Here is a 26,373-nt window from a genome sequence, read left to right as displayed (position 1 = left end):
CTTACTGTACAACTTCAACTACATGCAGACACTTTTGTTTTCCTGTATAAATCTCTAAGCTTAGAAAAGCACTTTATTTCCTAAAGGAACCACACACTCTACACAACTATGTAACAATTGGAATGTTCAAAGTACCTTCCACCGTAAACACTGATGCACATTATCTGTTTAATTCCTCTGCTGTTATCTTTCTTCCCCAAAACTGTCTTCCCAGATTTATTTTCTATGGTGGCCACATTCACTTTGACTTCTCTCTATTCCTTTCTATATGTTTGTAAAAGGTCTTGCTGTCAGTTTTTATATTTTTCACTGGTTTGCCCCCATTATTTATTTTCCTGTCTTTATTATCTTTTTAGCCCTTGGGTTTATCACTGACTTTGGCCTCCTACATGTGCTCAATGCTTTTTCTTTCAACTTGATACTCACCTAACTTCCTTGGTAACCCATGGTTGGTTTATCCCTCTCTTAGTATCTTTCCTTCTTACTGGGACGTATTTTTGCTGAGAGTCAAGAACTATCTCCTTAAATTTCTACCGCAGTCCTGCTAATCTAGACACCCATTTCACTTTAGCTAACTGTGTTCTCATTTCATTGCTTCAGTTAAATAAAGGAAATTACAGTTGTTTCTGACCCAAGTTTCTCACTCAGAATTTAATGTTCAGTTTGAGTCATGTTGTGATTACTACTTCCAAGGGGATCTTTTACTCAAGGTAACTTATTAAACCTGCCTCATTACCTGTTACCAGATCCAAGGGAGCCTGTGATACATTGTTCTATGAAACTAGCCCTAATGCTATCCTTTTCAATTTGATTAACCTAATCAACATGAAGATTAAAGTCACCCTTAATTATTGCTCTACTCTTTTTGCATGCTCCTATTATTTCTTGGTTTATAACCTTTTCAACAGTGTGGTCACTGTTGGGGGTCTGTACGGTACTCCTACCAATGTCTTCCTACTCTAGCTGGGTTTTTTTAACCTCCACCCAAATGGACTCTACATCATCTGAGCCCAGATCATCTCTGACAACTGTCCTCATTTATTTCTTCCCAATAGTGCTATCCCATCATCGTTTCTTCAATCCTCTCTCTCTGAAAGACCAAATATTCCTGAATGTTTTGTTCCCAGTTTTGATCTCCCTGTAATCATGTTTCTGTAATGGCTATGAGATCATATTTATTTGCCTGACTTTGCATGCCAGTTTATCTGCCTTATTCCAAATGCTTTGTGCATTAAGATACAAAACCTTTAAGTTTTTTTTCTATTATTGGATTTCACTACATTTTTATGGTTTCTTGGTACAATATGACATTCACGCATCCTGTCCCTTACTTTTGTTTTCTGGTAACAGTCAACTACATCACTAATCTATAATCCTATCTTTTCTTTTATCTTTGATTCTAATTTCACATGCAACTGAACCCTGCCGCCCCCCCCCAACCAAAAGAAAACACTGTTTAGTTTATTTATAACCCAAGTTGTCCAATTTGCCAGGACTCACCAGCATAATTCAAATGGAGAGATCATAGCAGAAGGTTTAAAACGTATCTGTAGGCCTTGAGGGATGAGACGATGGTGAAGACAGGAGCTGAGTAAGGTCACGTTGCTGTAGTAGTGGGTTTGTTTCATGGTGTGGTCAAAGACCTGAACAGCAAGAATTCAAATGGAGCCTGTCCCATCGGAATGGCTCCCTCCTTCCCCAGTATTGACGCCAATATCCCATGAATTAAAATTCACTTCTCCCACACCAATGTTTGAGCAATGCGTTTAACTCTTTAACATCGTTCACCCTCTGGCAGTTAGCTCATGGCTTGGGTAATAATTCAGAGATTATTACCTTTTCAGTTCTGCTTTGTAATTTTGTCCCTAGTTGCTCGTGTTCCCTCAGCAGAACTTCTTTTCTCTTTGTGCCTATATCGTTGGTACCTACGTGGACCTCGAATTGGATCTTTCCCCTCCTTCAAGTTCTTTGCAGATGAGAGATCCTGAACCTGGCCACAGGCAAACAACACAGCCTTCGGGACTCTTTATCCTGGCCAGAAAGAACAGTAGCTTTCCCCTGACTATTCTAGCCCCAGTTAACTACATTTCTCTTTTCTTTCCCCCCCACCCCACTCTTTGGCTCCCTGTGGTGAGTTTACTCATTCTCGCTGCAGCTCCTGCTTTCATCCACACAGTAAGCAAGAATCTCAAACCCGTTAGACAAGCTCAAGGACTGAAGCTCCTTCAGAATTACCTCCTGAATCCTAGATAACAAGGTGTAGAGCTAGATGAACACAGCAGGCCAAGCAGCATCAGAGGAGCAGGAAAGCTGACGTTTTGGGCCTAGACCCTTCTTCAGAAATGGGGGAGGGGAAGGGGATTCTGAAATAAATAGGGAGAGAGGGGGAGGCAGATAGAAGATGGATAAAGGAGAAGATAGGTGGAGAGGAGACAGACAGGTCAAAGAGGCGCGGGGGTGGAGCCAGTAAAGGTGAGTGTAGGTGGGGAGTTAGGGAGGGGATAGGTCAGTCCAGGGAGGATGGACAGGTCAAGGGGGCGGGATGAGGCAAGTAGGTAGGAGATGAGGGTGGGGCTTGAGGTGGGAGGAGGGGATAGGTGGGAGGAAGGACAGGTTAGGGAGGTAGGGACAAGCTGGGCTGGTTTTGGGATGCTGTTGGGGGAGGGGAGATTTTGAAGCTTGTGAAGTCCACATTGATACCATTGGGCTGCAGGGTTCCCAAGCGAAATATGAGTTGCTGTTCCTGCAACCTTTGGGTGGCATCGTTGTGGCACTGCAGGATGCCCAGGATGGACATGTCGTCTAAGGAGTGGGAGGGGGAGTTGAAATGGTTCGCCTCACGTACCACCCCACCAACCTCCAGATCCAACGCATCATCCTCCGACACTTCCGCCATCTGCAATCCAACCCCACCACCAAAGACATTTTTCCCTCCCCACCCTTATCTGCTTTCCGGAGGGACCACTCTCTCTGTGACTCCCTTGGCCGCTCCACACTCCCTCCAGCCCGACCACGCCCGGCACTTTGCCCTGCAACCGCAGGAAGTGCTACACCTGCCCCTACACCTCCCCCCTCACCCCCATTCCAGGCCCCAAGATGACCTTCCACATCAAGCAAATGTTTACCTGCACATCTGCTAATGTGATATACTGTATCTGCTGTTCCAGATGTGGCCTCCTCGACATCAGGGAAACCATGCAGAGGCTTGGGGACCGCTTTGCGGAACACCTACGCTCAGTTCGCAACAAATAACTGCACCTCCCAGTCGCGAACCATTTCAACTCCCCCTCCCACTCCTTAGACGACATGTTCATCCTGGGCCTCCTGCAGTGCCACAACGACGCCACCCAAAGGTTGCAGGAACGGCACCTCATATTTTGCTTGGGAGCCCTGCAGCCCAATGGTATCAATGTGGACTTCACAAGCTTCAAAATCTCCCCTCCCCCGACCGCATCCCAAAGCGAGCCCAGCTTGTCCCCACCTCCCTAACCCGTCCTTCCTCCCACCTATCCACTCCTCCGATCTAAAGCCCCACCCCCATCTCCTACCTACTCGCCTCATCCCACCCCTTTGACCTGTCCATCCTCCCTGGACTGACCTATCCCCTCCCTAACTCCCCACTACACTCACCTTTACTGGCTCCACCCCCGCCTCTTTGACCTGTTTGTCTCCTCTCCACCTATCTTCTCCTTTATCCATCTTCTATCCGCCTCCCCCTCTCTCCCTATTTATTTCAGAATCCCCTTCCCTTCCCCCATTTCTGAAGAAGGGTCTAGGCGCGAAATGTCAGCTTTCCTGCTCCTCTGATGCTGCTTGGCCTGCTGTGTTCATTCAGCTCTATACCTTGTTATCTCAGATTCCCCAGCATCTGCAGTTCCTGCTATCTCTGAAACACCTCCTGAATCCTTCTACCTTCCTTGCTCATAGTTATGCGCTCTTGTCCTTGACCACTGACTGAATTTGAGGTAGTTAACCTAAGTGGGGTGTGACTGCCTCCTAAAATACAGCATCCATGATGTGTCGCAGTGTCAAAGCATAGACTCCAGCTCATCAGCACTGAGCTGGAGTTCCTCAAGCAACCAAAGCTTGCTACAGATATGGTTACAATGAACTACAGTGGGGTCTACCGGTTCCCACATCATCCAGGTACAAATTGAAACTTGGGGATATGATGTCATTGCTGCCACTGAGGCATGGTTGAGAAAGTGGTTGGATTGGTAGCACAGTCTCCCAGGATATAGGGTCATCAGGCGAGACATGTAAGAAAGTGAAAGAGGAGCAAGTGTTGCAGCTTTGATCAGGGAATCTGTTACACCAGTAAGAAGAGAAAACATCAGAGGATCCTTTAAATGAAGCCATATGAGTAGAATGTAAAAACCATAAGAGAATCACATTACTGGGAATGAACTATAGGCCTCCAAACAGAGAGGGCCGCAAGATAAATAAGAGAGCAAGTATGTAGCTAAATTTTAGGCAAGTGTAAAAGTAATCGGGCAGTTATAGAGGATTTTGAGTTCCCCAACAACTAGGGTAGTCATAGTGTAAAAGGTTTAGAGGGAGCAGAATTCTTGAAAGGCATCCAAGACATCTTTTTAACCCAGTACATGGAAGGCCCAAAAAGAGATGGTCCACAACTCAATTTTAGGAAATGATGCTAACTAAGTAGTTGAAGTATCAGTAGGGTAGCATTTGCTACCGTCACTGTCACCACTGCCATCACCACCACCAATGCAATGGGAAAGGACAAGAATAGGCCTGAAATCAAAATTCTCACTGGGGGTTGGCTGTTTTTAGTAAGATCAGATATGATTTGGCCCAAGTGGACTGGGAGCAGATACCTTCAGGTAAATCTGTCTCAGCACCATGAGATGCATTCAAGAGGGAACAGAGAGAGCACAAGACTAACATCTTCCAATGAAGGAAAGGACTGGCACCATCAAATCTTGTGAACACTGTATATCAAAGGATATACAGCATTGGAATAAAATGAAAAAGGAGGGTTATGGCAGATACTGAGGGCTCAAGTAGCAGAAGCCGGAGCGGAATATAGAATGTGCAATACGGAACTTAAAAAGGAGATCAGGAGAGTTAAGAGGGGACACAAAAGGATACTGGTAGGTTAGATGAAGGAAAATCTGAAGTTATTTTACAGGTACATTAAAGATAAAAGGATAAAGAGGGAAACAGTATGACCCATTCAGAACCATAGTAGTAATTTGTGCATGGTGCCGGAGAATGTGGTAGAGTTGTAAATGAATACTTTGTGTCGGTAATTACTAGTAACTAGTGAGAGGAATGATATTGATAGAGAAATTGGAGAAGGCCTGTGATATAATTAAAGAAATTAGCACAGACAAAAGATGTTCTGAGTGGGCTGGCAGGCTTAAAAGCAGAGAAATTTCCAGGTCAGATGACATGTAGCCCAGGTTGAATGAGGCAGGGGAGGAAATAGCAGGGGTGCTTTTTAAAAAAAAACTTCCTCTCTGGCCACAGGAGAGATGCCGGAGGAGAACAGGACAGCCATTGTGGTACCATTATTTAAGAAAATAGAAGCAAGAGTAGGCCATCTTGCCCATCAAGCCTGCTGCACCATTCAATAAGATCATGGCTGATCTTTTTGTGGACTCAGCTCCACTTACCTGCCCACTCACCATAACCCTTGGTTCCTTTACTATTCAAAAATCTAACTTTCTTTGCTTTAAAAGCATTCAGCTAGGTAGCCTCAACTGCTTCACCGGGTAGGCAACTCTACAGTTTCACAACCCTTTAGGTAAAGAAGTTTCTCCTCAACTCAAGCTTACATTTGCTTCCCCTTATTTTGAGGCTGTGCCCCCTAATTCTAGTTTCACCTGCCAATGGAAACAACTTCCCTGCTTCTATCCTATCTGTTCCCTTTATAATTTTATATGTTTCTATAAGATCCTCCCTTATTCTTCTAAATTCCAGTGAGTACAGTCCCAGTCTACTCAATCACTTTATGAAGGAAGTTCGAGATAAACCACGAAACTACAGGCCAGTCAGTCTAACCTCGGTGGTGGGCAAACTGTTGGAAGCAGTTCTAAGGAGTAGCATTTGGAGATGCAAGAATTAATCAAGAATAGTTAGAATGGTTTTGTTAAGGGGAGAGCGTGTCTGGTCAATATGAATTTTTGGAAGATTTGACCAGGTTTGTGGATGATGGTAGTGCTTTCGATGCAGTCTACTTGGACTTCAGCAAGGCTTTTGGTAAGATCCCGTATGGAAACTGGTAGCAAAAGTAAACGCCCATGGGATCTGAAGAAATCAGGCAAATTATATCCACACTCGGCTGAATTGCAGGAAGCAGAGGGTGATGGCTGAGGTGTGTTTTCCAACTAGCTGCCTGTATCTGACCAGGTCCTACAGGGATCATTGTTGGGCCCCTTGCCGTTTGTGATTTATATAAATGATTTAGACTTGATTGTAGGTTGGTTGATCAGTAAGTTCGCAGATGATAACAAAAATTGGTGTGTGGTAAATAGTGAGGAGGATAGCCAAAGATTGCAGGAGGATATAAATGGGCTGATCAGTGGCAAAACAAACTCCATCGTCAATAAATGTAAGGTCATACACTTGGAAGACAAACAAGATAAGAGAATACATGATGAACATTAGGGTCCTGGGAAGCATGTAGAATTAGAGGGACCTTAGTATCAGAACAGATCGATAAAGTGGTTCACCCCCTTGCCATAGTTCTCTCTGTCAGCCCTATGCCTAAAGTCGTAAGATGCAGAAGCAGAAGTGGACCGTTTAGCCCATTGTCGATACAGTGTGGAGCTGGAGGAACACAGCAGGTCAGGCAGTATCAGAGGAGTAGGAGAGTCGACATGATGAAGGATCTAAGCCCGAAACATTGACTCTCCTACTCCTCTGCTGCCTGACCTGCTGTATTCCTCCAGCTCCACACTGTATCGACTCTGACTCCAGCATCTGCAATTCTAGCTATCTCCATTTAGCCCATTGAATGGCAGAGCAGATTCCATCAAATCATGGCTAATCTGATAACTTTGCTGCCTAAGATCCTTGCTTCCCAATCTGATTAAAAATCTGTCTCAAACTAGAACATATTTAATGACCCAACCTGTCCAGCCCTCTGTGGTAAAGAATCCCACAGATTTATTACTCTGAGAGAAGAAATTCTTCCTCCTCTCTATCTAAAATGTGCATATGAAGCTATCTGGTCCTAGACTTCCAGAAGGGGAAACAATTTTTTCACATCTACCCTGTCAACTCCTCTAAGAATTTTGTATGTTTCATTAGAGTCATCTCTCGTACTTCTACATTCCAACGAAGTGAGGCCCAATCACTCAACCTGTCCTCATAAGACAGTCCATCTATCCGTGGTATCACCTTAGTTAAACTTCTCTGGACTGGATCTGATGCCAGTATATCTTTGCTTAGATGTGGGATTGAAACCTGTTTACCATATTCCAGCTGCGATCTGACTAGTGCCTTGTTTAGTTTTTTTTTCGTGAAACCTCCCCACTTGTATATTCCATTTTCTTTGAAATAAAGGGTATCATTTCTTTCCTATTACTTGCTGAACTTGAATGCTAACATTTTTTGTAATTCATGCACAAGGACTCTGAAATCCCTCTGTTGTGTAGCTTGCTGCAGTTTTTCTGAATTTAAATAACATTCAGTTTCTCTTCTTCTAGCCTCTTCTTTTCCGCATTATATTTCATTTACCAAGTTTTTGTCCACTTGCTTAACTTGTCTCTATCCCTGTGCAAACTTCTTGTGTCATGCTTACTACATGCCTTCCCACCTATTTTTGTGTCACTTGCAAACTTGGTCATACTACATTCACTTTCCTCAAACAAGACATGGATCTGTAAATAGTGCCCCCCTGTGTTGATCACTGTGGCATTCCACTACCTACAGATTGCCATCCTGAAAAAGCCCCCCTCTTATCTAAATACTGTTTTCTATTTGTTAGCCAAACCTTTATCATATGCTAATTTACTACGTCCAACACCATGGATTCATAAGTAATCTATTGGCGCCTTATCAAAAGATTTCAGAAAATCCAAGTATACTATATCTACCAGTTTCCCTTTATCTACCCGGCTTGTTACATCTCCAGAGAATTTCAGTAAATTTCTTGGGTGTGATTTCCTCAGCATGAAATAATGCTGACTCTGATCATATTTTATTTTTCAAAATGCACTGCTATTACATCCTTTATAATAAATTATAACATTTTCCCTATAACAGACACTAACCTAACTGTCCTATGTAGTTAACATATAGTTTTATGTCTCCTTCCCTTTTTAAACAAAAATTGTTACATTGGCCCCTTCCCTCTAACCCTTCACGGTTTGCCCCTTGCCCTTCTCTCTCACTTCCTCGCCAACAGCCCCTTCTATATTGCCCCTTTGCTAATGGCTCCTTCTCTCTCACTGTTGCTCCCTTCCCTCTTGCTTCTGGACCATTGGAGCCAACCCTCTTGCCTCCTCGTCATCAGCCCCTTCCCAGTCACCCCTCACTATCCACCACTTCTCTTTCATTCCTTGCCTATGGCATCTTCTTGCCAGCTAGACCCCTCACCCTTCTTCTTTCCCTCTAGCCCTTGCCTCATCTGATCACTGGCCCCCTCAGTACCTTAATCATAAACATACTGACTTTTCTTCAGAATGATTCTGAAGACGGATCACTGGACTCAAAACATTAATTCTGCTTTCTCTCTACACATGCTGTCAGACCTGCTGAGTTTATCCAGCACTTCTCATTGTATGCATTTCTTGTTATAAGGTTGAAATTGATGGATTTTGTTCATCATCACCAAATTTGGATGCATTTGTCCATGTTTCATGTATTTGCTTCCAAAGTATTTCATTAGAAAATATTGGGAGTTTAAAATAAGTGACGTTCTGCCTACCAGTTTAAAGCATGGTTCCAGTGCAGAAAATTGTTGTTTTAAGTTAGCCAGTTTTTCTCTGTAAATATTTTTTTGTACTGTAAAGAAACTGGAGAGACCATGGTCAAATATTTTTGCGTATACGGAGATATAATTTCTTAAATCTTCTTTCTCCTGCCCTCTCTTTCTGTGGCATTAGAATTGACAATGTTGCATTAAATTGTTAGTGTCCAGTTTATTGATAGTTCTCAAGTTCTGTGTAAACTAGTAAGCTGACAACTTCAAATTTTCAAAGATTCTGAACTGGTTTTTGTTTGAAAATGTAACTTTCTAACAACAGAATGCAGTCTGAACTCATTGAAGATTTACGGGAGCCCAGAATGTCTTCAGCGCTAAACAAGTAAGTACCAGTTTAGTATCTCCTCTAAACCTGTGGTCAGGTCTTGTGTAACCAGTGTTGCACCAGTGGCTGCGCGTAGTCTAGGTTACAAATTAAATGTGAATAACTGCTAGCAGTGGAGTCATTTCATACTTTGGACAGCATTTAGCATTGGTTATATCCAGGAAGATGTTTAAAACTCAATAGGAGAACTTTTAATGAGCAAGGAGTTATGATGACCTCACTGACGTTGAATGTTAATTATTTATCTGAACAGATATTGCTTAGATTTCTTTCATTTTCAATTTGTAATTCATGTTTACATCTACAATTTTTTGCCTTTGTATGCATTATTCCTAGCTTTCAAAAAAAATTGCATATAATGGTGCATATTAATCATCCCATGTGGGATGGTCAAGGTACATCCGTTACAAAATGCCAGTGTTCCTAGATTAGATGATGTTTTACACAAAAGTTTTTGTATGAGATTCAGTGCTGATTTGAGTTCTGGGAAAAGATTAAGGAGGTTAAACATGCGATAATAATGGGCAATTTTAATCTCCGTGTATATCAGCCAAAACAGATCGGCAAAGGTAGCCTGAAGGATCAGTTCATAATGTTTTCGTGACAGTTCTTTAGAGCAGCTAGTAATAGAGACAGCAGTAGGTAGGTTATTCTAGATCCTCTAATGTGCAACAAAGTCAGTAGTAATTAGTGACCTCATAATAAAGGCACCATTATGTAGCAGTAAGTTTGAGAGCAAGAAGTGGCACCTTCCTGAAGAAGTGGTGGATGTGAGCACAGTGTTTAAAAGACACTTAGATAAGTACATGAATAGGAAAGGTTTGAAGGGATGTGGGACTAGTTTATTTTGGGATTATGTTCGGCATGGACTGGTTGGACCAAAGGATCTGTTTCCGTGCTGTATGACCCTACGACTAAACATATTAAACTTGTCTAAGAGGCACTTTGCATTTATGATGATACAAAGACAGAGCTGGTTTGTTTGAATAAATCAGTAGAGATCCAGTGATGTCGTAGGGCTGAGATGATTAACCTTCAACATCCACAACCATCATCTTTTGTACCAGTTAAGACTCTAACATTCCCTTTCTCCAGTTCCCACTGACTTCAGTTTTGTTAGGGTTCCTTGATGCCACACTTGATAAATTGCTGCCTTAACGTCAAGGACCTGACGTTGTTCTCTTGCAATCTTGTTCAGGTTCATTGCAAGTCTCTTTTAATCTCCTTTCCTCAAAGGGAGATAACTTCAACCTAACCTCGTAGATAAAGCCGCCTGCATGCCTGGTAAATCTCCACTACACCCTCTCAATGGCCCAAATGAACTTCCTAAATTGTCATAATCAGAATTGGATGCAGTGCCCTTGTTGTGACCTAATCAGAGCTTTACAAATGTTCAGTGTAACTTCCCTGCTTTTGTACGCAATACTATAATTTTTAAAGCCAAAGGTCCTGTATATCTTACCAACTAACCTCTCAAAGATTTCTGGGCATAGACCCCCAGGTCTCTCTGCCTCCCTGCACCCCCTTCAGAAAATTAACATTATTGGGGTGTATCTCCATATTCCTGCTGCCAAAATACATTACCTCGTACTTCTCTGTATTGCATCTCAATTTCCATTTGGCTATCTATGATGTAAGGTGTCATCAATGGTGCTATCAAGCAGCATGTGTTTATCAATTGCCTATTCGCTGATGTTCATTTTGAGTTCTGTCAGGGCCACTCAACACCTGACCTCATTTCAGCCTTGTTTAAAACATGGATAATACAGCTGTGTTCCAGAGGTAAAAGTGACTGTCCTTGGTATTACATTTAACCAATATATCATTAAGGAGCCCTAAAAGAATTGCAGTCAAGGGGGGAAACCCCCTCTGGTTGGAGTCATACATGGCATACTTGGAGAAATTGACATGATTTCCCTTGAAGCGAAGGCGATGATTGTGGTTGTTGGAAGTCAGGCATCTCAGCTCCAGCACATTTCTGCAGGGGTTCTTTGAGATTTTGTGTCCAAGGTCCACCCATCTTCAGCTGCTTCATCAATGACCTTCCCTCCATCATGAGGTCAAAGGTGGGAATTTTCACTGATGATTTACCACCATTTATTCCTCCTCATACTGAAACAGTTTATAACCAAATGTAGCAAGATGCAGATAACATCCAAGTTTGGGCTAATATGTGGCAAGTGATGTTCACATCGCAAGTACCAAACAATGACCATAATCAAACAAGAGAAAATCTAATCATCATCTGAGAGCATCTAATGGCATTACCATTGCTGAATCACCCACTATCAACACTTTGCAGATTGCTATTGACCAGAAAGTGAATAGGACTAGCCGTGTAAGTATTGTGGCTACAAGAGAAGGTCAGAGGCTTCAAATTCTGCAGTGAGTAACTCACCACCTGACTCCTAAGCCTGTCTACTATCTACAAGAAACAAGTCGTGAGTATGATAGAATACTCCCCACTTGCCTGGATGCATGTGCTCTAGCAATACCTAAGAATCTTGGCACCATTCAAGTCAAAGCCATTTGATTGGCACTGCATCCACAATCATTCATTCCTTACACTACTGATGCTTGGTAGCAGCAGTTTGTACTTCTACAAGATGCACCGCTGAAATCTACCGAGGAAATTCAGACAGCGCCTTCCAAATCCCTGACCACTTCCATCTGGATAGAAGGACATGGGTAGCAGATAGGTGTGAACAGCACCTGCGGCAAGTTTCCTTGAAGCCACTCGCTATTTTAACTTAGGAATAGATCACCATTCGTTCAGTGTCACTAGGCCAATGTCCTGGAACTCCCTCTTGAACAACATTGTAGGCTTACCAACATGAAATAGACTGCAAGGGTTCAAGAAGGCTGCTCACCACTACCTTGTCAAGTGCAGTTAGTGACGGACAATCAATGTTTGCCCAGCCACAATGCCCACATCCCACAAAAGAATTTTTAAAAAGTTCTAATCTATATGCATTCTGTTGCAGTCAATTAAATTCCATCCTGACTGTTTACCACTCCAAGTTTGGTATCATCAGGATTTTTGTTTTGAAATTTTACTCTGCATTCTAATATCCAATTTATTTGCAATATAACAAAGAAATAAGTCGTCTTCGCCCTGACTCTTGGACTAGTGTCTCCCATCCTCTGTCGTGAGAATTATCCATTCATCATAATTCACTGTTTTCTTGTTATCAAAAGTTGTCATTGTCCATCAACTTGTCAAATGCTTTCTTAAAATCCATATCACATCTATTGCATTCTCTTCATCAACCAACTTCATCAAAAAATGTAATTGTTAGTCAAGAATCGTTTGCCTATTAGAAATTCAAGCTGTTTACTTAATTAACTCAAAATTCTTCAAGTGCCTGTTGATTTCTTTATTACTCATGACTAATATTTCTAAAATCTTACCCACCACTCGATGCTGTATTAACTAGGCTGTAGTTGCTAGGACTGTCCTTTTATTCCATAACTGGAAAAAGCCATGGTAAACCTTTATTTCTTTACGTGTGGGAACTGAGCATTGCTGACTGGTCCAGCATTTATTGCCTGTCCCTCATTGCCCATGAGATGGTGGGTATTGAGCTACCTTTTTTAATTACTACAGTCCATGCACTATAGGTAGACCCACAACACTGTTAAAGAGGGAATTCTATGATTTTGACCTAGTGACAGTGAAGGAATGCTGAAATATTTCCAGGTCAGGGTGGTGTTCCCATGCGTCTGCTGCCCTGATCCTTCTAGAAGGAAGTGGTGATGGGTTTGGAAGATGTGTAAGGATCTTTGAATTTCTGCAGTAACTATATTGTAGATATTACACACTGCTACTGAACATCAGTGATGGAGGCTGTTGGAACTTATCTCCAACTATCTGGACTCCATTTTCTCCCCCTTGGTCCAGGAACTCCCTACCTACGTCCGTGACACCACCCACGCCCTCCACCTCCTCCAGAACTTCCAATTCCCCGGTCCCCAACACCTCATCTTTACCATGGACGTCCGATCCCTATACACCTGCATTCCCCATACAGATGGCCTAAAGGCCCTCTGCTTCTTCCTGTCGCGCAGGCACAACCAGTCTCCCTCCACTGACACCCTCATCAGCTTAGCCGAACTCGTCCTCACCCTCAACAACTTCTCTTTCAACTCCTCCCACTTCCTACAGACAAAGGGGGTGGCCATGGGGCCCATGGGTACCCGCATGGGCCCAAGCTATGCCTGCCTCTTTGTAGGTTACGTGGAACAATCCCTCTTCCGTACCTACACTTGCCCTAAACCCCACCTCTTCCTCCGTTACATTGATGACTGTATCGGCGCCACCTCGTGCTCCCACGAGGAGCTCGAACAGTTCATCCACTTCACCAACACCTTCCACCCCAACCTTAAGTTCACCTGGACCATCTCTAATACCTCTCTCTCCTTCCTGGACCTCTCTGTCTCCATATCGGGCATCCACCTAGAAACCGATATCCATTTCAAGCCCACCAACTCCCACAGCTACCTAGAATACACCTCCTTCCACCCACCTTCCTGCAAAAATGCCATCCCCTATTCCCAATTCCTTCGCCTCCGCCGCATCTGCTCCCAGGATGAGGCATTCCACTCCCGTACATCTCAGATGTCCTCATTTTTCAAGGACCGCAACTCTCTCTCCTCCTCCTCCCCGCCCTCCCCCAGTGGTCAAGAACACCCTCAACCATGTCTCCCACATTTCCCGCAACTCATCCCTCACACCCCGTCCCCGCAATAACAACCAAAAAAGAATCCCCCTCGTCCTCACGTACCACCCCACCAACCTCCGGATCCAACGCATCATCCTCCGACACTTCCGCCATCTGCAATCCGACCCCACCACCAAAGACATCTTTCCCTCCCCACCCTTATCTGCTTTCCGGAGGGACAACTCTCTCCGTGACTCCCTTGTCCGCTCCACCCTCCCCTCCAGCTCCACCACACCCGGCACTTTTCCCTGCAACCGCAGGAAGTGCTACACCTGCCCCCATACCTCCTCCCTCACCCCCATCCCAGGCCCCAAGAAGACTTTCCACATCAAGCAGATGTTCACCTGCACATCTGCCAATGTGGTATACTGCATCCGCTGTACCCGTTGTCGCCTCCTCTACATCGGGGAAACTAAGCGGAGGCTCGGGGATCGCTTTGCAGAACACCTACGCTTGGTTCGCAGTAAACAACTGCACCTCCCAGTCGTGAACCATTTCAACTCCCACTCCCATTCCTCAGATGACGTGTCCATCCTGGGCCTCCTGCAGTGCCACAACGATGCCACCCGAAGGTTGCAGGAACAGCAACTCATATTCCACTTGGGAACCCTGCAGCCCAATGGTATCAATGTGGATTTCACAAGCTTCAAAATCTCCCCTCCCCCTGCCGCATCCCAAAACCAGCCCAGCTCGTCCCCACCTCCCTAACCTGTTCTTCCTCCCACCTATCCCCTCCTCCCACCTCAAGCCGCACCCCCATCTCCTACCTACTAACCTCATCCCTGCCTCCTCAACCTGTCTGTTTCCTCTCCACCTATCTTCTCCTCTATCCATCTTCTACCTGGCTCCCCCCTCTCCCTATTTATTTCAGAACCCCCTTCCCCGCCCCCATTTCTGATGAAGGGTCTAGGCCCGAAATGTCAGCCTTTCTGCTCCTATGATGCTGCTTGGCCTGCTGTATTCATCCAGCTCTGCACCTGGTTGTCTCAGTGATGGAGGCTGTGCTGTTTGTGGATGTGATGTCAGTCAAGCAGGCTGCTTTGTATTGGATTGTGTCAAGCTTCTTGTGTTGTTGGAGCTGCATCCATCCAGGCAAGTTTGGGGAGTATTCTGTTTGTGCCTTGTAGAACTTACCACTTTTCAGCCCAATCCTGGATATGGTCTAGATGTTGTTGCATTTGAACACTGACTGCTTCAGTATCTGAGGAGTTGCAAATGGTGCTGAACATTGTGTAGTCATCGACAAGCATCACCACTGCTGACCTTGTGATGGAGGGAAGGTCATTGATGAAGCAGCTGGAGATGGTTGAGCTTGGGACACAATCCTGAGAAATTCATGCAGAGATTCCTGGAGCTGATATGATTGACCTCCAACAGCCATAGTTATCTTCCTGCGTGCCAAGTTTGACTCCATCCAGCAAAGCGTTTTTCCTTGATTCCAGTTTTGCTAGGGTCTTTGATGCCACACTCTGTTCACTTGTGGCCTTGATGTCAAGGACTGTCACTTTCACTTGAAGGCTGGAATTCAGCTGTTTTGTCCATGTTTGAAACTAGGCTGTAATGAGGTAAGGAGCTGAGTGTACCTGGCAGATCACAAACTGAGTGTCAGTGAGCGGGCTGTTGCTGAGCAGGAAATGCTTTGATAGCACTGTTAAGACACTTCCATCACTTTATTGATGATGGAGAGCGGACCAATGGCATGGTAATTGATCAGGTTGGATTTCTCCTGCACTTCGATTAATAACTGACGTATCTGGGCATTGTCGGGTCGCTTGGGGCGCAGCAAATTTGTGAGTCCTCAATTCTCTTGTTGAATGTTGTTGGGACCTAGAGCCTTTGCAGTATCCAGTGCTTTCAACCATTTCTTTACATCCTATGGAGTGAATCGAATTGGCTGAAGACTGGCATCTGTGACGTTGGGGTCCTCTGGAGGAGGCCAAGATTGATCATCCACTTGGAACTTCTGGCTGAAGATTGCTGCGAGTGCTTCAACCTCCTCTTTTGCATTGATGTGCTGGCCTCTTCCCTCATTGAGGATGGGGATATTTCTGGAGCTGCTCCTCCCAGTGAGTTCTTTAATTATCCATTACCATTCACAACTGGATGTGCAAGATTGCAGAGCTTAGATCTGATCTGTTCGTTGTGGGATCACATAGCTCTGTCACTTTCTGTGAGTTGTGCTGTTTGGCAGGCACGTCGTCCTGTTTGTTAGGTTCACCAGCTTGATATCTCATTTTAGATATGCCCAGTGCCTCTCCCGGTATGCCCCCCTGCATTCTACGTGCACCTTCTGCTGAGTCCACCCAAACTCCTTTAAGAACACATGGTGCAAACTTTTCAGATTAGTGACTTATTCATTCAAAGCATAGCAAGCTTTTTCAGGATCACTGACCTATCAAATTGCACCCCGTCCATTTGAGCAGCTTCTGAAGCAGCTCAAGGACTGCAGTGTCTGATACAGCATGAGAGAATGCAGAAACAGCAGGGGCTTATCTTTTTGGGAACAGAGACAGAATTGGGTGGAACCTCCAGACCATGATATAGTAGCAAAGAAATATAGTAACGTGACATCACAGGAACATTGTGAATTGATTTGTGAACGGCTGCTATTAGCGACTGTTTCTAAACTAGCACAGGGAAGGTAAGAGTTTATAGACAGAGGGGAGTGAACTAATTTGTGATAGGGATCAGGAATTTCTACACTTTACGTTTCACAAAACTGGCGATAAGTATGGTTAAATTAAGTGATAAAAAGTTTAAGATATAGCAGGGATGTTGGCCAAAAGAATGCCCATCCTGTGGTATTTGGGAATCATGAACACTTCATGTGATCTAGATGAATCCATATTTAGGGAGAGTCAGTGGTGGCACAAGCTAGAGCCATAGGTTTTGAAGCTTGAATGGCAATTAGAGTCACAGTGAAGTATATGAGTGGCAGCATTGCAGTCAAACATGTAGGTAGAAGGAGGGATGCAGTCCTGCAATGAGAATTTGGAGAGACAAATGGAAAATTTAACAGACAAGACCTCAAAAGTGGTACAGAAATAGCAATACAAGTGGAATGAATGCATGGCTGGAAAGATAATACAGGAGGGCAGACTTTAAGTTTCTTGTGCATTGGAATTAAGGTGTAGTTGGCACATGTACAAGATGATTGGGTTGCATTTGAACAGCTGGAACTGAGTTCCTTACGGATGTTTTTCTCATGCTTTTGGGGAGGGTTTAAGATAACACTGCATGTGGGAACCAGGAGCGAGCATGAAGTATCACCAGGGTGCATAAAATACTAGGGAGACAAATTGCTCTCGAATTACAAAGTTAACAGATGGAGTCAGAGTAAAGAAGATAATGAATTCTAAATCAGAGTTATGATTCATATGCGTGAATGTCTGGCATATAGTTAATAAAATCAGCAAATTACAAGCTGATATTGTCATGTGGATTTATGATATTGTGGCAGTAACAGAAACATGGATCGAGGAAGTGTGCAACTGACTTGATTACAAGATATTATGAAAAGATGGGATGAGAAAATAGTGATGGCATTTTTGAATAAAGAGAGAACTACACTACTGGAGAAAGAGGGTGTCCTAGAAGGTTCAAGGATAATTGATTTGGTTAATTCTAAAGAGCAAGATGATACAGTTACATTGTCTGTAGACCAACCACTGGCAGGAACGATGGAGAGGATGGGCCTATAAGGAAGTTACAAATCGGTTAACATGAGGACTTCAATTACCCACATTATACAGTGTGATACTATCATTGGAAAGACAGTGAAGGGTGAGTCTCCTTGTATTGTATTCAGGAAAATTTACTGCACTAATGTGTGTCCAGTCCACTACGAAAGGCAGTGATAGTTTCGGTTCATGGGAATATGGTAGGCCAAGTAGACCAGGTGTCAGTGGGGAACATCTAGGGCAGCACAGTGCCTCAGTGGCTAGCAATGCTGTCTCACTGTGCCAGGGACCCGGGTTCAATTCCACCCTCGGGCAGCTGTCTGTGTGGAGTTTGCACATTCTCTCCGTGTCTGCGTGGGTTTCCTCCGGGTGCTCCGGTTTCCTCCCACAGTCCAAAGATGTGCAGGTTAGGAGGATTGGCCATACTAAATTGCCTGTAGTGTCCAGGGCTGTGTAAATTAGGTGGATTAGACATGGGAAATACAGGGTTACCGGGAAAGGATAGGGGGATTCAGAGGGACGGTGTGGACTTGTTGGGCCGAATGGCCTGTTTTCACACTGTCAGAATTCTATGATTTAGGGGACAGTAATTGTTGCATCTTAAGGTTTAGTGGATAATGGGAAATCACAATGAAAAATCTAAATCAAACTGGCGGAGATCTGACTTCAGTGGTCAAGAAAAGAGCTGGGTCAAATAGATTGAAATTGAAGGTTGGCAGAAATAACAGCAACTGAGCAATGGGCTACCCTTGAAGAGGAGATCGGCCACAATCAAAGTATATTCCCTCGAGGGGAAAAAAAGTGTTAGGTAAATTCATATCTCTGTGGATGACGGAGATAAAATTCTAAGATAAAGTGGCTATTCACAGGGAAAGGGACATTCAGAGAATGGGAGATCTTTAAAAAATGAGATGAGAGCCCAGAGGCAGCATGTCCGTGTTAGTGTGGAGGGCAAGGCTGTAGATGTTATCCAGCATTCCTTACAAGAGAAACTGAGGCTGTGGTCAAGAAAAAGGAGGCGGCATATGTCAGTTATAAACAGCTGGGATCAAGTGAAACCCTAGAGGAGTATAAGGGCAGAAGGAGTATACTTGACAGGCAATCAGGAGGGCGAAAAGGGGACATGAGAGAGCTTTAACAAGTGGTAACTATGATGTGGAGGTGCTAGTGTTGGACCAGGGTAGAAAAGTTCAGAAATCACAACACCAGGTTATAGTCCATCACGTTTATTTGAAGACACAAGATTGCGGTAACACCTGAAGAAGGAGAGAGGCTCCAAAAGCTTGTGTTTTCAAATAAACCTGTTGGACTATAACCTGGTGTTGTGATTTCTGACCTTCAGCAAATAGGTTAAGGAGACTCCAAAGAGAATCATCAAATACATTCAGGACAAAAGAGTAATTAGGGAGAAAATAGGGCCTTTTAAAGTTTAACAAGGCCGTCTATATATGGAGCTGCAGGAGACGGGTGAGATACTAAATGAGTATTTCACATCAGCATTTACTGTGGAGAAGGATATGGAAGCGGAAGGACTTGGAGAAATAAATAGTGATATCCTGAAAGTGTCCATATTACAGAAAGGTGGTGCTGGATGTCTTAAAACGCGTAAAGGTGGATAAATCCCTGGGACCTAATCAGGTGTGCCCCAGAATTTTGTAGGAAGCTAGGGAAGCGATTGCTGGGCCCCTTGCTGAGATACTTGTATCATTGATAACCGCGGGTGAGATACTGGAAGGCTGGAGGTTGACTAATGTGGTGCCATTACTTAAAGCCAGAGAACTATAGACCAGTGAGCCTGATGTCAGTGGTGGATAAGTTGTTGGAGGAGATTCTGAGGGACAGGATTTACATGTATTTGGAAAGGCAAGGACTGATTAGGGATAGTCAACATGGCTTTGTGCGTAGGAAGCGTAGGAAATCGTGTCTCACTAACTTGATTGAGTTTATTGAAGAAGTGACAAAAAAGATTGATGGCTGAGTGATGGATGTTGTCTATATGGCCTTCAACGTGTTTGACAAGGTTCCACATGGTAGACTGATTAGCAAGGTTAGATCACGTGGTATCCAAAAAGAGCTAGCAATTTGGATACAAAATTACCTTGAAGGTAGGAGACAGAGGGCAGTGGTGGAGGGTTGCTTTTCAGACTGGAAGCCTTTGACCAGCAGTGTGCCACAAAGATCGATGCTGGGTCCACTGCTTTTTGTCATTACATATAAATGATTTGGATGTGAATATAGGAAGTATAGTTAGTAAGTTTGCAGATGACACCAAAATTGGTGGTGTAGCGAAGGTTACCACCGAGTACAGTGGGGCCTTGATCAGATGGGCCAATTGGCTGAGGAGTGGCAGATGGAATTTAATTTAAATAAATGTGAGGTGTTCCATTTTGGTAAGGCAAATCGGGCAGAACTTGTACACTGAATGGTAGGGTCCTTGGGATCTGGTTCATAGTTCCTTGAAAGTGGAGTTGCAGGTAGACATGGTACTGGAGGAGGAGTTCAGTATGCTTGCCGTTATTGGTCAGTGCATTGAGTATAGAAGCTGGGATGTCATGTTGTGATTGTACAGGACATTGGTTAGGCCACTTTTGGAATACTGCAGTCAATTCTGGTCTCCTTGCTATAGGAAGGATGTTGTTAAATTGAAAGGGTTCAGAAAAGATTTACAAGGATATTGCTGAGGTTGGAGGATTTGAGCTACAGGGAGAGACCGATTAAGCTGGGGATATTTCCCCTGGAGCATTGGAGGCTGAGGGATGACCTTCTAGAAGTTTATAAAAATCATGAGCGATGTGGATAAGGTGAGCAGCCAATGTCTTTTTCTCAGGATAGGGGAATCTGAAACTAGGGGTTTTAAGGTGAGAAGGGAGAGATTCAAAAGGAACCTAAAGAGGCAACTTTTTCATGCGAAGTTTGGTGCATGTGTGATTTTGACTGTTATGTACGGAATGAGCTGCCAGAGGAAGTGGTGGATGCTGGTACAATTACAACATTTAAAAGGCAACTGGATGTCTACATGAATAGGAAAGATTTAGAGTGATATGGGCCAAATGCTGACCAATTGGTCTATCTGTTCGGTGTGGATGAGTTGTTTCTGTGCTGTATAACTCTATGACTCTAAGAAAAGCTTTGCTTATGATGGTGAGTGGTAGAAAGTACAGTTGAGAACCAGGTTGAATACAGACGGCTTAGGGAGATGAAAAAGCTAATGAGAGAAACTGAGATGTTACAAAAAAGCAATTAGCATCTAACAGAACAGGGAACTCCCTGACTTGTGTAGGCACAATAAATAGTAAAAAGATAGTAAAAGGAGGAGTAGGGCTAGTTAGGGACTAAAAAGGGAATTTATGTATGGAAGCTGGAGGCATGGCAGAAGAGTTAAATTAATACTTTGAATCTGCCTTTATCTGCAAGGTGATATGTCTTTACTTGCAAGGTTGATTTATCTGTTTAACTCTGAGGCAGACGCAGATGTATCCATCTGCCTGTGAGCAGATGCATCTGTCTTCACCTATGAGGCAGATGGTGCTGAGACTATGATAGAAGAAAAAACTCAGTCACTAGTAGGGTTTAAAATTGATAAAGAGGAGTTATTGGATGAGGTGTTAATGTTTAAAGATAAGACACTTGGACCAGATGAGATGCAGCCAAGCATATTGAAGGAAGTGAGAGTGGAATTTACAGAAGCACTGACAATTTTTCAACCTTGGATTCCAGGATGGTGCTGGAAAATTGGAGAATTGCAAGCATCATGCCTTTATTTGAAAAAAAAGTTCTGTAGTAGAACCCCCCAGAGGTCAGTATTTTTTAAAACATATACTTTAATGATCAAGATCTTGGTGCAGGGGACAATTTCAAAAGTTGAGACAGATGCAAAACTTGAGAAATTGTAAACTGTGTTACGACACAGGAGTAGTAAGCCAGATTAAATTAGATTTGCTAACTCCGCACTCAGAACACAGTAAAATTTAAAACACTCAACCCTTAAAATTGCTCAATTGTTCCTAATCAACCTTTACAGATAATCAATCTTGGACAGCAAGTTTATAACTTAAATCAAAATTAACTATTTATTATTAATAATGTAACTTTAGCAGAGCACAGATGAACTAAAAGGCAGTTTAATTAATATCGGCAGTCTAAGCCCAATTTTCCTTGGTCAACAACCCCACTCTCTCTCTGACAGACAAACAGACATGGTTAAGGGATAAATTTTAAAAAGTAAGAGTTGTAAATTTCCAGTTTGATAACCATTTCAACAATGAATACCAAGTCTCCATAAAATCCAGTGGGTAGTATTACAGGCATATCGGAATGTATCTTGCTTGAATTCCAGAGTCTTCGGTCAAAGCAGCTTCCGCTGACTTCTGGAGACTTTTCCTTGTTTCTTGTAGATTGGGGTTCTTTTGCCAACATTTTCAAAAACCAATAACTAGAGAATAATCATAGAGAGCACAACCAAAAACGCAAGCCAGCAGGTTTAAAGCCAAAAGCCCAGTGAAAACCAGTTGACCCTTTGGTTTATCTTTCTTTTTAACATTCTCTGTGGTTGGTTGGCCAGCACCCATCGTCCCTTGATTTTAACAATTTAACATCAAACCACATCTTAGTGTGGTCTGTAGATAGTATTCTTGGAGCAATAACTAACTTGCATTATCTTTGCAGGCCACTTCCCAAAAGCAAACCTCAGTCCTTTTTTTTTTAAAATAAATTGCCGTTCACAGCTCAAAGTTCAGTTCTCCAGCGGACTCCTAGTTCAAACCAAAACCGAGAAATAAATAAAATAATGATGGTCTCAACTGTGTGGAAGACAGAGTAGAACTTAAAAGGGACAATGACACAGTGGATTTGGTGGGTAAGTGGCAGATGAAGTTCAATGCACAGAAGTTGAGATATATTTTGATACAAAGAACATGGAGAAACAATATTAAATAAATATTCTACAGAGTGTGCAGAAGAAGTGACCTGGATGTATATGTGTTTAAGTAATTAAAAGCAGCAAGACAGATAAAGAGAGCAGTTAATAAAGCACATGGTATTCCAGGCTTCATTAATAAGAGCATGGAGAACGAGAACAGGGAGGTTATGCTGAACTTGTATCAGACACCAGTTAGATCTCAGTTGGAGTATTGTCTATAGTTTTGGGTGACGTACCTTAGGAAGATTGTGAATTCCTTGGAGAAAGTGAAGAAGTGGTTTATGGGGCTGATTTCCCTTGGAGAGGAGAAGGCTAAGGGAGATCTGATTAAACTGTTTTCAAATCGTGATGGATCCAGACAGTAGTGTCAAGACTTAAGTGGGACATGTGTGCTGATAATCGTGCCCTACTATTTCTCAACTGAATGTATAAAATCCCAATGAGAGCTCCAAACTGACCAATCTTTGTGACTTACTGCTACCTAGGAAAAAAGCAGTTGCCAACACATTTCTTCAGTAACAGCAAAAGTAACTGTGTGTTGCAACACTCTTAAGGGCAGTAGAAGAAAAATAGTTATAATTTATGCAATTCAGCTTTACTGTTTCAAAACACACACCCAACCATGATGAAGACAGACAAAAGACAATAGGTTGAAAACATATACTGTGAGTGAGAAGAGAATATATGCAGGTAAACAAAATTCCAAAGATCATAAGACGAAACCGCAAGGTGGAAAGTTATTTTCCTCTGTCCTTTTGTTTGTTGTAATGATGAGACACAATTTACCCAATAATGATGTGATCAACAGCTGAATCAAAGGGTGACCTTGAAGTTAGGTCTTAAATAAATATTTTGTTTCAAGTTTGCTTAAGTTTTTATTTGTCTTTGTCTTTTTCTCCATGTGAAGGGAGAAAGAGCCACTGTCAGTGTGCAGGCCCTGGATGTTTACTACTCTCTGCTTTTCCTGGCATTTAAGGTTATTTGTTACCAGGCAGAATTTCCTTTATCTGAAAAGATTCTTGGTGCTTCTTCATCTGAAATCTTTCCTTGTCGTCCACACACAGACACACACACCACCACCACTTTGTTGCACAGTTCACCAATATGCAGCACTTGATTTTCAAATTCCTGGTTTTCAGTTGTAACAGTACAACTTCTATTTCAATCTGTAGTATCAAAAAATGAAAAATGTGTGGCTGTTCCAATGGAGTGAAACTCTTCATACTCTTAAGACGATTTTACCCAGACAATTGGCTGACTTCATTCTGCAGTTATAGATCCAGTAATACCTCCTTTCTGGTTGGGAAAAAGATAATAATCAAACGGGTTCTGAGGATCACGTTGCAGAATTTTCTTCTTATGATATTACCCCAATCAGTACTTCGATAATTGAAGTTCTCCAATATCTCCACTCTGTAGTTAAGAGGTGTAAGTGATCCTGTTGACATCACAGCAACATTTGATCAAGTACAGCACCAAGGAGTCCTGGCAAAATGGAATTCAGTGGCATCCATGGAGAAAATTCTTCCTTTGTGCTAGGTATGATTCCAACCAGGGAAGATGCTTGAAGTAAAAACAGAAATTACAGCATATATAAGGGACAAAGCAGAGTTAACATTCCTGATGTTCAATGCGATTTATGTCTCTTAGATATTAAAGCAGACCATGTCCATGTGCAGCAAGACCGAGAGAACACCCAGGCTTGGGCTAATAAGTGGCAAGTAACATCTGTATCGCATAAGTGTCAGGCAATACCATCTCCAAAAAGACCGAATCGAACCATCCCCCTAGAACATTTAATGGCATTACACTAGCTGAATCCCTTACTCTGATGCTGGAGGCTATCTTTGACCAAATTGGACCAGTCATGTGAACAGTGGTGACAGACAGGCCAGAGGCTAGGAATTCTGTAGTGTGTAACTCATCTCTACATTCTCCAGTGCCTGTCCTCCATTACAAGGTACAAGTCAGGAGTGTGTTGGAATACCTTTCACTTGCCTGAATAAGCGTGGCTCCATGCTCAAGAAACTTGACACCTTGCAGGAGAAAGCAACTCACTTGATTGGCGCTTCATCCACCACCTTAATCGTTAGATCCCTTTACCACAGATACTTAGTGGCAGGGCCTCCTGAACCAGGATTATGACACAGCAACAATAAAGGAATGACGATCTTATTTTAAGTCAGGATAGTGTGTGGCTGGATGGGAACTTGAAGGTGTTGGTGTTCCCATATATTTACTGCCCTTGTCCTTCCAGGTACCAGAGGTTATGATCTTGGAAGGAGGAGAAGCTTTATGTCAATTGGTGAATATGTAGCCAGAAGTGGTTTTAAAAAAGAACAAGATTTGCTTTTCTACCCTAAGATCTGAATCACCCATTCGGTCTTCAAAACCTGAGGTGACAGCAAGGGCAGCTCTGTACTTTCAGGATTTTTATAGTGTGATAAAACTTCTGTTCTGTATTCAACAACTTGTATTCAAACCAAGACTATCTTTACTGCCTGCCTGACCTGAAATGCTCCGAATATTAATTACGTAAAATGCACAATACAGAAACAAATCCCAGCTGGTTCATGATAGTGTTCATGTTCCACAGATGTTTCCTCTCTCCTGCTTCACCTCATTCTTGGAACATATCATTTTCCTTTCTCGTGCATGTTTATCTAGTTTCCTGTTAAACCATACCAGTGCCATTTGCCTCAACTACTACTTGTGGTACATTCCACATTCTGACCATTCTAAACAAATTTGAATTTGAATTCTGATTGAAATATAAAATCCTGAGGGGTGTTGGCATGGTGAAAATAGAAAAATGTTCCCTCTTGTGGGAGAATGTGAAATTAGTTGTTTAACAAATAAGGAATTGTCCATTTAAGACACGAGCAGAACTTTTTTTTTCACAGGATGTCATGAGTCTTTGGAATCCTTTTCCTGAAAAGGAGTGGCAGCAGAGTTTAGAATATTTGTGCTAAGGTGGAATAGATTCTTGATTAGCAAAGGAGTAAGAGGTTATCAGAGATGGGTGAGGATGTGGAATAATCTGATAAATCATGATATTATATGGTGGAGCAGACTGAAGAAGCCAAGTGGCCTATTCCTGCTCCTAATTTGCATGTTCCTAAGTTACACTTTGGATAAATAAGATTTTTATTGGATTTATTACTGAATGTATAGAACCTAGTTTTAGTCTCTGAAAGAAGCATTTAATGCAGCTTTTCCATGTTGGAGACCAGCAATACAGTGCAGAATTTCTATGAAACTGACTTATGATTGGTACATGAGCTTCTGTGCAGTACTGTACCAGATAGTGCTTGGCTTTTTGTAATTTTAAGCAACTGAACAGTTTTTGTTCCAGAGATATTCTCCCATTCCCCCACTTGAAACTATTTGAGCTATGTAACTGAGGACACCATTGAAAAGGGACCAAAGAAATCTGTAAATTCTTTGTCTCCAGAGAACTCTGCACTTCTGGGTAATTTGTTAAGCAACAGCTTCAACGTATCTGAATGTGATAAGGCGCTTAAGTCAAATGTATACTTTTAAGTGCTTGGCTAGTGCATAATTTTTTTTTTAAGACTATGAAAATGAGTGAGAATGTTAGCTATTTGAGTTAACTGGGTTTTTTTTTCATTTAGATCAAAAATGCCTACATTTTACTGCATTTGGCCTTGTGAAAAGTGCAGTTATTGCAATGCCTTAAGTACACAAAAATGTAAGAACTGCAGTGAACCAATAAAAGATGGAGAGCAGCCTTTGTATTTGGAAGGTATGAG

At 42.7% G+C, this 26,373-nt stretch overlaps 1 protein-coding gene across 7 annotated transcripts in view; it reads left to right on the top strand.

Moving 5' to 3' along the window:
• rbm44 (RNA binding motif protein 44) overlaps positions 1 to 26,373 on the top strand; it is a 140,660-nt gene that overhangs the window by 7,148 nt on the left and 107,139 nt on the right. For 5 of the 7 annotated variants that reach the window (XM_048598581.1, XM_048598583.1, XM_048598584.1 and 2 more), the window contains exons 2-3: positions 9,219 to 9,278; positions 26,236 to 26,366. The exons of 1 other annotated variant lie outside the window; for it this stretch is intronic. In XM_048598581.1, the coding sequence (XP_048454538.1) occupies positions 9,219 to 9,278; positions 26,236 to 26,366 (191 nt within the window). The remainder of the gene's footprint in view (positions 1 to 9,218; positions 9,279 to 26,235; positions 26,367 to 26,373) is intronic. One more of the 7 variants, XM_048598588.1, reaches the window with a different exon arrangement.

This window comes from Rhincodon typus, chromosome 7, assembly GCF_021869965.1.
Source record: "Rhincodon typus isolate 14 chromosome 7, sRhiTyp1.1, whole genome shotgun sequence".
Classification (NCBI taxonomy): domain Eukaryota; kingdom Metazoa; phylum Chordata; class Chondrichthyes; order Orectolobiformes; family Rhincodontidae; genus Rhincodon; species Rhincodon typus.
The sequence above is the reverse complement of the archived record's forward strand: the minus strand, read 5'-3'. Positions and strand labels throughout refer to the sequence as shown.